At 40.0% G+C, this 11429-nt stretch overlaps 1 protein-coding gene across 1 annotated transcript; it reads right to left on the reverse strand.

The window, feature by feature from the left end:
* Positions 1-2356: 2356 nt before the first annotated feature.
* Positions 2357-3275, reverse strand: LOC311133342 (guanylin-like; the record flags this gene model as incomplete). Its single annotated transcript, XM_084166842.1, has 3 exons — positions 2357-2415; positions 2651-2846; positions 3192-3275. The coding sequence occupies 3 exons, from the start codon at positions 3273-3275 to the stop codon at positions 2357-2359; spliced, it is 339 nt and encodes a 112-aa protein (XP_084022968.1).
* Positions 3276-11429: the final 8154 nt, after the last annotated feature.

Below are 11429 nucleotides of genomic sequence, written 5' to 3' on the forward strand. Positions count from 1 at the left end.
TTTCAGCTTCGCCCGGATGTCTCAGAGAGCCTTGAGATGCAGAGAGAGGAGCCTACAGCTTGAATTGAGGTGTGCCTCTGCTCTGCCCTTTATAAACCCATCGCTGGACAGATTAAGTCACTTATTAACGCAGGGGCTGGGTGCCTATCTGATAACAAAACACAAATGTGTTATGCCACAGCATCCTATTTTTTTTCTTTATCAACCTCTGTAGATGCCCCTGTCGCTATGTTGTTTGTATGCTTTTATTGTTGACATGATGTTCCATATTGACGTCCTTAGTGCCAATTAAACATCCTATAAATCTAATTTCTCCCATCTCACCCACAGTCATTTATCATTAAACCCTGATAACAAAGCAACAGGCTATCTGTCCAAATGTATAGTGCTTGTTTGCATTTTAGGTCTGATAGTGACCTTGTCAAATTGTTTGAATAGGTCTGTCTAATAGTCCTCCAAATATTTGTGGTGTTTGCAATCTGCAACATGGAGGCTGAGGCTGTAATTCAATCAAACCTGCCACAACAATGCGTATGCTGTGACTTTGTTTACAATCTACCTATGACGTGCACACACTTCCTTTGGCTGGAAACTGGAAGCATCTATCTGTGATGAATCTACCTGATAGTATTAGAGGTACCATTGTCTATGACTGTTGTTATTTCAAACAATAACAAAGTGGGCACCTGCCACTGTTTTTGGTAAACCGCTGAGGGATGGGCTGGAGAAATGTAAATTCATAGACAGAGATATGGATGCAAGGACTAACCAGACATGACATCAAAATTATAGTTTTAACCATGCTTTGAGGCTATACAGTGTTAACAATTACATTGTTTACAAACAATGGTGTAAAACAAGCGTGTATTTTGGCAGTACGACAGTAGAACTAAGCTCATGAAGCATTTACAAGTTATATTCTTCAAGAATCAATGGGTACATATCATTAACTTAAAAGTCAAAAAATGGATGTAGCAATCGCAGATTGCCCATTTAATACTGCAATGTAGGTTTGATTGAATTGAGTTATTTGGCTGCATGTTATTTTTAATGACACAAAGGATATTCTAACAGTTGTCTCTTTGCTTGTCAGTCAGCATTACAAAGAGAATGTGGCAGAATACATACTTTACATTTTCTGGCACATTCACTCTGGCTCCAAGAGTAAAAATGGTAGAATGGCCTAAAAACACTGAAGGTTACTAGTGATTGTCTCTTTGTGCTTGTGAACTGTATCACTATTTTTATTTAATGCCAATAATAGTACTTAACTACACATCTAAACAACACATAGCCTACAAATAACATTGGGAGCATCAACTACATTAGGGCCGGGCACTTGGCAGCTCTGGTCTTAGAGGGATGCATACTGTAGCTAACACAATGGGATTCTAAAATGAAGACTATAATTAGTAGATTTTTTGAGTCAGATGTGTTAGCTAAGGATGGGGCAATAAGCTTCCCACGCTACAAGTTCGAAATACGGAGCAGAATCTGGAAGGTTGATGGTTCAATTCCCAACACTGGCAACACTGAGAGTTATAGGATTTGAAGATCTACAGGTACTAGCTAGAGGGTTGCTGTTATTTATTACTGTTGTGCAATCCACTACTGTCTATGAATTTACAATATATACCAACGAATCAATGTCTAGGTAGTGAAGCAAAAGCACAGTGACAATAGAATAGACTGTGGGACGTAAGTTGTGCACTGGGGCAGCACTTAGCCTTAAGATGTACCATTAACCTCTCAATTGATGTGTGTGTGCGTGTGCGTGTGTGTGTGTTTATGCGTGTGTGCTCGCGTTTGTGTGTTTGTGTATGTGTTGGGGAAAGACACAAATTTCAAGTTTCAAACAAAAGTGAATAAAGTATTATTCTCTGTGTTGTGCCAATATCAGCCAGTTTATCAGATATGTTATATTCAAGGTTTGCTGTTGCAGTTGGTAGACCACTCACTGAAACAACATTACATGTTCAAATATTTTTATTAAACATGAGGCATTTATAAACATACAAAAGAATACAAAAAACCCCAAAACAAAAATACATCTCTACATTAAATAAGTACAAAGCCTGGTAAGATAGAACTGTAACATATCAAAATGAAAGTCAAGTGATAAAAGGAAAATAAAAGAAGTAGACAAATAAGTGCTGAATAAAGCTCCAAAGTAACAGTTTCTAGAAAATGAGCCATCATTTAATATATATTTTTTAATTTGTGGTCCAGTTATCTTTTGGGCCAATCATGTGTGAGGATGGCAATTTGTATACATGAAATCCACATTGTTGTCACAATATGTAGAATGATCATGTGGGTGGCTTGTCTTCTGCTGGCAGTCAGGTTGATATCTTGCCTAACAGCCTGTGCAGGCAACAAAGGCACAGATCTCACAAATGTCTATAGGCATAGCAGCTGGAAGAAAGAAGACAAAGGTACAGTGTTAAAAACATGTTTCAAAATCACTAAATCAATTCAAACTACAACCACACATTGCAGAGATCAACTAGTATAAAAGAGAGAGCGATGTTCTATAAAATTCTGATAAATGACTCGCCATCAGCAAATTATTACGGTCTTATCACAATCTGGTCTGTTCCACCAAGTTGGACTATAGTGGATATTATTCTATAGTGTGGCCTTTTCTTACCTAGTCTTGAGAGAGACATGCTGGCCCCTCTCTGCATGCACAGCGGCATGAACTCCTGTGGCAGGGAGGGGTTAGCACAGACGGAAGCAAAGCTGGTGCTGGCGAGATGAGGATTCTGCTTCTCGTTTACACTGCTGCTCTCTGTCAGTTTTTGGAGCTTCTTCACTGATTCCAGTGAGAAAACAAAGTCGCCCTCCTAGAGAGAAGAGAAGAGAGGAGAGAGACACGGTTAGAGATATCTGTGAGTCATATTGGGGACCAGGCCAATCATATAGATGCTTTACACATTCTATATGTGACAAGGATGCCCATAGAGTTGCAATGATAGCTTGCACCAAGTATGCGCTTTGTTAAAAAAATGCCACATTGAATTTTGTCTGTTAGCTACATAGCGAGAGTTAACAAAACATTTTTCCATTAGTTTACAATTTTTGCAAAGTCCAATTGAGTATGAGTTTGAATCTGACATTACTGCAGTTTAAAGTCTTCATATTATAATGCATTATAGTAAGGTAAATCTTGCTGTAAGAGGAGCCTTTACCTGTACTTTGACTTGGACGGCATGGGCTTCAGAGACCAGATAGAGAGCCAGGAGCACAAGAGCAATGGCGAGAATGGTTTTCATCTTGTATTTTGACAGGTTTGCTTTGAGCCTTTAGTCTTGCTGCTGTTGGTATCACCTCATTCTCTGCTCTCCATTCATCTCACTTCTGCCTTTTAAAGGGTTGACTTTCAACTCAGCTCAGCCTTGCTGGCCTGGGATTGGCTAAACTGCAAATGGGAGCAAAGTATTTCTCACGGTTGAATGAGTAGTGATTGTGGATTTTAAAAGGTCATAAAGGGGGATTCATAAATTCTCTCTGACCTCATCCACAGTGTGATGTTTTTATGGACCGTTACTTGATGCCTCCACTTACCACGTTGGTTAACAAGTAATCCCTGTACAGTCACACAAACTGTCTTTATGCTGAATCTAGACAAACTTTGCAGTTTACACAAAATAATACTATTACACACACTTTTTTGGTGTCTGAAAAATATTTTTGTTACAATTTATCTGTTGTCTGCAAGGATGGTAAAACGATTATAAATGGTCCTTTGGGCTCCAAGAACATAATAACCTAAATAACATGAAATAACATCAATGAGCAGCCTACTTGTATCAAAGAATTGAAAACATAATAATGCTGCAATATTATAATTAGATTATTATAATTACACAGTCAGACATTTTAGGAGCCTCATTTATCAGTCAAAATCAGACGCATCCATGAGGCCATTTAGGTTGATCAAAACGATTTGTCACTGGGTTCTATATTAAAATGATTTATCAAACATATAACATGCTCTTTCCTCCATAACATGCCATAACTAATTTTAAAACATTTGAGTATAGATTGATTATATACTGAACAAAAATATAAATGCAACACGCAACAATTTCTAAGATCTTACTGAGTTACAGTTCAAATAAGGAAATCAGTCAATTGAAATAAATAAATTAGGCCCTAATCTGTGGATTTCACATGACTGGGAATACAGATATGCATCTGTTGGTCACATATACCTTAAAAAAGTATGCAGTCCATGGAAGAACTGGGACATTTTCAGCTTACAGGAATTATGTACAGGTCCTTGCGACATGGGGCTGTGCATTATCATGCTGAAAGATGAGGTGATGGTGGCGGATGAATGGCACGACAATGGGCCTCAGGATCTGTGCATTCAAGTTAAAATGCAATTGTGTTCATTGTCTGTAGCTTATGCCTGCCCATACCATAAGCCCACCGCCACCATAGGGCACTCGGTTCACAATGTTGACATCAGCAAACCGCTTGCCCACATGACGCCATACACGTGGTCTGTGGTTGTGAGGCCGGTTGGGCGCACTGCCAAATTCTCTAAAACGACGTTGGAGGCGGCTTATGGTAGATAAATGAACATTAAATTATCTGGCAACAGCTCTGGTGGACATTCCTGCAGTCAGCATGCCAATTGCACGCTGCCTCAAAACTTGAGACATCTGTGGCATTGTGTTGTGTGACAAAACTGCAAATTTTAGAGTGGCCTTTTATTGTCCCCAGCACAAGGTGCACCTGTGTAATGATCATGCTGTTTAATCAGCTTGTTGATATGCCACACCTGTCAGGTGGATGGATTATCTTGGCAAAGGAGAAATGCTCACTAACAGGGATGTAAACAATTTTGTGCACAACATTTGAGAGAAATAAGCTTTTTGTACGTGTTGAACACTTCTGGGATCTTTTATTTCAGCTCATGAAACATGGGACCAACACTTTACATGTTGCATTTATAATTTTGTTCAGTGTAGTTAACAATATGGAATAGGCCAATCAGTAGTGGTATCAACGGCCAGTGGAATTTGTCATCAGATCACCGCATTGACGCAAGTGTTCAGGTGGACTACCCACCCTACACACTTTAGTCACTCATGCCTTTGACTCTAGTCCAAAGCATGGGGTGACATTCCCTGACTAATGCTATGTTATTTACTGTAACTATCATATAGGTGTGAAAAATGTGTAACTCAGTTACTGAACTGTGATCAGAGACAACCATAGTAGGCTACATGGGAGGAGAACAAGTGCTGCTTTACACAGACGGTTTAAAATAAGGTCATTCATTAGTCAGTATCCTCTCCATAAAGGCTACAAAGCAGTATGGAACAACAGTATGAGGGTAAGGCATGGCATGCTCCATCACTGGAATACCAAATCTACCTGTTGTATTTTATGCATTATTTCTTTGTTCTCTGAAGCTTACATACAGTTAACTGCCAAATTAAAGGACACACCTGAGTAAATGAGGGATACAAAGTATATTGAAAGCAGGTGCTTCCACACAGGTGTGGTTCCTGAGTTAATTAAGCAATTAACATCCCATTTTGCTTAGGGTCGTGTAAGAAAATGCCCAGTTGCCCATTATATTGGCTACCATGGCTAGAAGAAGAAATCTCAGTGATTTGAAAGAGGGGTCTTAAAGGAGCATACGGGTTTAAAGGGTGTGTGTATGTGTCTCAGTCACCAGATCTCAACCCAATTGAACACTTATGGGAGATTCTGGAGTGGCGCCTCAGATACCGTTTTCCACCACCTTCAACAAAAACACCAAATGATGGAATTTCTCAGAAGAATGGTGTCGCATCCCCCTCCAATAGAGTTCCAGACACTTGTAGAATCTATGCCAAGGTGCATTGAAGCTGTTCTGGCGCCTGTGGCAGCCCAACACTTTATGCTGGTGTTTTCTCCATTTTGGCAGTTACCTGTATAATCAGGGACGGCTTGTTCAATAGGGCGATATGGGCGACGCACTGCCAAACGGGAAAAGGAAGGGATTTTTTTTCTAATCAATTATATCACGGCAACAGCAGTTATCAGTGTTCACGTCTGATCTGCCAGCCACTAAATGTCAAATCAGGCTAAAGTCGTGCTTCAAATGGCCCCGCCCGTTTTTTGGGCGATTTCAGTCAGGTTGAAAATCGCCCAGAAGTCTCTCATAGCCTGTCATGTAAAATCAATTTTTTTCACATTTCAAAGCTTTCAATACATTCTCTATGGGTGTCTGTGGGCTTGCACTTACGCGCTTTCGTCATACGTGACGTAACGTTGAACGTAACTAAGACAATGGCGGCTAGCAGCGTCTCTGTTGTGACCTGCAGTGTGGCGTTATTTTATGTTTTTAATTTGTAGACTTAGTTTACAAACATTCTGCAAACATTCTGCTTTGGACTGATCTTCGGTTTTGGACTGATCTTGTTTATCGTGTACATACCCGCTACGAACGGACTAAATAATGAAAACGCTGCTGGCAGCGGAATCCCAATACAGCTGGGAGACTTGGCTGGATGACAGAGTCCCGGACAGAGAGGTGGAGCCGGCCGGCTTCACCCTGGTCAGAGCGGACCGCGATCCTGGTAAGAGAGCGACTCTGTACCCCGACATTGAACTGCTTTCTGTGTCATTGAACCTTACTATTGTTGATAAAACAAGTTTACTGGAGAACGGAGACCAAGTAGAGACTTTTGGACAAGGTGGATAATTGTATAATATAAGGCAGTTTATTCAGAGGTAAAGATATCTGGAATCGCGTGCACGGACCCGTTCGTCAAACTCGTAGGGAGTTTATCAGAAGAGCCCCTAAACATTGTGTGCTGACATTTTATACAATAAAATGAAGTAGGTTGAATCTAGTAGTTCTGATCTTCTGATTGGTCCTGATGAGTTGGGCGAGGTCACCTCCAGGCTAGTGTCACTGTTGCATTGGCTCTGAGTCGGGTTCTCTGTCTTCAGATGTTCAGCCTAAGAGAAGAGGATTTGTGTGTGTGTGTGTGTGTTTGTTATCAGTGTGTGTGTGTGTGTGTGTGTGTGTGTGTTTGTTATCAGTGATGATGTGTGTGTGTGTGTGTGTGTGTGTGTTTATCAGTGATGATGTGTGTGTGTGTGTGTGTGTGTGTGTGTGTGGGTGTGTGTGTGTGTGTCCTCAGGGCAAGAACTCGTGAGCTGGAAGAACTGAGAGACCTATGGCGTGGGTGTTATCCTTAGCCACCTGCTGACAAGGCTGACAAGATAGGACTCTTGTTCATTGTATTGAATACAAAGGCCCAACACAAAATGGGTCATGCACAAGATTTTAGTCAGACCAAGCTATAACATTATATATTTACTACGACAGTACATTCAACCAAAAGCTAATATAACAAAGGCATCAGAGATTATTTATAATCTGTCACAGAAACTGGAATCCATCTCCCCAGATCAGTCAATAAATGCTTCTGGTATTGACTTATATGCTGCCCCTGTCTTCATGTTGTTGCTGGACATATCTTTTTTAAAATGTGTGTAGGTCACCTAAATCATCAGAAATATTGCCCCTCCTGAGAATTTTTTCAGGAGCCGCCACTGTGTATAATAACTGATAGGCTAGTGGCAAGGCCCCAACATTTTTCAGATACCCCTACCCAAGGTACAACAAAACACAACCATGTTTTTTCACATCTTTAATGTCTCCCATTAATGAAACGGATGGTTGTGTAAAAATATTTTACTGCAAAAGTGATTAAATTGATAGATATTGTGACACACCGCCTAAACTAAAAAAATCCCTAGCTGGAGAGGGGATGGGCCGCATAAGCCCAATATTGCAAGTTCTGATATTGCAAAAATGTGGAATACAAGTAGTCAGTTGTCTGCCCTACGTACACAAACAAACAAACAGCATTAGGATATCTTAATGCATCTTGGAAATAAAGACCTATAAACACAGAGATACAATAGTTGGAAATGTTAACTATGAACAGTTATGATAAATGTAAGCTTTTACTTTTTCATAGCTAATTTATAGACAACTTTCCAAGTCAACTGGGTGAGGAGACAAAGTAGCTAGTGGTGGTTGTAGTTCTGGGGTTTGACCAGCTTGCACAGCTAACTGGTCATTCTGAGCATGCTGCAGCGACAAGGCCAGTATCCTTCCTGTATGACTGGCGGGGTATTGGGTCTGTGTTGTGATCAGTTTCCAAATAAACAAGGGTTGGGTGCAGTCAACAGATGCAGTTTGCATGCCAACGAGACCCGTTGACTAACTGGAATGTTATCTCAGTCTGAATGATGCTGGGGACACTCCAGTAGTGGAATGGTTGGTTGTCTGGTTGTGAAGGAGAGTCTGTGAAAGGGCTGTAACAAACAGACCTGCCCTAGATCTTTCCAACAACTAATTGACCTGTGGAGTTTTTTATGTTGAATGTGGCAAAAAGTCCTGCAGGTCATGTTCCTTCATACAGTATTCCTTTGAAAGTCGGGTAGGATGATAATTTGGCCGATATTAACTTTTGGTGGTTGGCTGTGATTACGGTCTGGGGCAGGCCCAGCAGGAGATGAGGAGAGTGACAGAACAGGTGATGGTGATCTCAGGTTAAAGTGATGCTCCAGAGATTTTGTATAATTTCAGTCAGTAGTTTTGAAAGTAGTGATCACGAGCCAAAACGGGTCCCCAAAAATTATGCACAATTGTGTACTATGTCATCCATTTCGTTATCCATTTTCGTATTATTGTTATTATTTTTATATATATATATTTTTTGTAATTCGTATGATATGTTACGAATTCCAATTCTAATGTTACGAATTTGTAAAATCCCGGACTGCATCTTTAACTAGAGGTTACTTAGAGTGTAGGTCATAGACCACGAATAAGAAGCATTGACATTAGAGAGGTGCAATTCCTATCGTATGTGAAGGCCCAGTAAGTTGATGGGATTTCTTGTCATTGAGTGTCAGGTTGTGTTGGTTCATTGTAGTGAGCACATGTCTTATGTGCTTGCCACCATCATGTGTGGTTGCATTCTCCCCATACACCATAATTAGGGCCCTGTGTTTTGATTAATCATGTCACATTACCTGTATTTTAACCTTTATTTAAAGCTTTTTCATTCAACTGTCCCCTTTTCTTTTTATGTCTGATGGACCAGCATTACCCTCAGACAATTGCTATCTTTTTTGGTTTTATTCTCATTTCTGGAAAATAAAAGTTAAAATAAAGGTTAAAATCCAGGTGATTTGACATGATTAACCAAAACACAGAGCCCTAACCATAATGTCACCAGATTGCAGCAACTCCAGGGCAGACTAACATTTTCTGGAAAAAGCAATGTGCCAGCTCAACCTGAACAGCATAAGAGTGCACCAGAACATCCCAATGTGCATCACGAATGCAGTGAGCCATATTGGACTAGCCATAAATCAAAGCTCACTTCTAAATGATAAGGAGGTGAATTAGGAGCCCAATCCTGGAGGCACAAGTTATACCACAGTGGGGGAAAGTTGTAGACATAGGGAGAGGGTGTCAGAGTCCAGGGTTGGATTCTCTTTCCTTTCGTTGGAGCCTCCCAGTTACCTCAATGATCCTCAAGGAGGCTTGTGACTTGGAATACTTGGTGTTGTCATGTCAAGCAGTCTGCTGCTTTTTCTATATCCAGACAAAGGTGTTTGAGTGTAATTATGGCAAGTATATTAGATTCCCAACCTAGTTGAATTGCACAAAAATAGTATTGAGTACAGGTCATAAGAACAGTACACAAATCTAAAAGATGTCTCTCATTTAAAACATGTATATACTGAGAGAGAGGCAAAGCGAGAGCCCTATCTCTGCCCCAAATCTGTCCACGTTAAGCAGATCATTAATTATTAAGCAGATGAGGAGTTTTTGTATGGGAGATGATGAAAGAGTGTTGAATTTAATCCATATAAACATTAATTGCTATTTTGATATGTCAGGCTTATTTGATCTAATCGTTTCGTAATGCGTAGGTTGTTATGAGTGTACTGATAGAAGTGTGATGAAAGTGACATCCAGGCAACTTTGAGAGAAAACACTTTATATTGGAGTTGTCCCTGTAGAAATTTGAGACAGTCTGCATATACATGAGGCTAGCATAGAATCTCTCTCTCCATTGAATACAGGTGGTTGACGTCAACACCCATCATCGAATATTGGACAAATTATTCAAATAACGAGATGTATCCACAGCCCGCTGTTCCGCTCTGTGGACAACGAATCTCATTGTTAGGGCGGAGACATAAGTATCTCATCATTATATCCATAACTCTGTATATATAAAGGCGGCTAAACCACCATTTAATGGTATTGTGGCAGCCATATTGGATTTTGGACACCATATTAGATTTGGATTCAAATCTAGAAGGTGGGGGCTAACATAATTGCAAGAGTAGGGGCTGAACAAATAAAATCCACAGAGGAACCTTTTCAGTGTCTGAGGCAACTTGTTTTCCATAGAGCCAATTAGATTAAAATAGCTACAACATTTAAAACAATGTGTAACTGTATGTATTTTGTCAGACAGGACCATACAGCACTGAATGAGACCACATTTGACTTGGAATGTTGTCAATTAATTAGCTACCAAAAAACTAAGCTTACATTCATCATAAATATTCATAGTTGATATTCCCGCCTATTTTACCTCTGTTTTTACAGGTCTATATGTCCAAGATGCATTAATATATCCTAATGCTGTTTCTTAGTGTATGTAGCGAAGAAAACGGACTACTTGTAATGAATGCCAAACTCTCCAAACTGAGATACCTGTCTCTATTTTGAAGAGCCAGTAATGATGTTGTTGCACAGGAAGTTGAATAATTGTCTCCCAGACACGTCTGGCCCTAAAGTATGAATAATCAAAAGACCCTTGACTTGAGAGTTTCCCATCAGTGTGGAGTAGATCAGCTACAAAATTGCCAGATAGCTGTAATTCTAGAGAATCCGAGAGGAGGGTGTAATAAAAGAGTCTGTTGATGTGTTGTTGTGAATAAATGAACGTGTGTTCAGCTGTATTCTATTAGCTGTATTTTAATCATTACACTATTCCCGTTATTTCCTATTGTTTTGAGCTACACTGAACAAAAATATAAATGCAACATGTAAAGTGTGGTCCCATGTTTCATGAGCTGAAATGAAAGATCCCAGAAATTTTCCATATGCACAAAAAGCGTATTTCTCTACATTTTTGTGCACAAATTAGTTTACATCCCTCTTAGTGAGCATTTCTCATTTGCCAAGATAATCCATCCACCTGACAGGTGTGGCATATCAACAAGCTGATTAAACAGTATGATCTTTACACAGGTGCACCTTGTGCTGGGGTCAATAAAAGGCCACTCTAAAATGTGCAGTTTTGTCACACAACACAATGCCACAGATGTCTCAAGTTTTGAGGTTGCATACAATTGGCATGCTGACTGCAGGA

This window comes from Coregonus lavaretus (genome assembly GCF_964263955.1).
Source record: "Coregonus lavaretus genome assembly, chromosome: 8".
NCBI classification, from domain to species: domain Eukaryota; kingdom Metazoa; phylum Chordata; class Actinopteri; order Salmoniformes; family Salmonidae; genus Coregonus; species Coregonus lavaretus.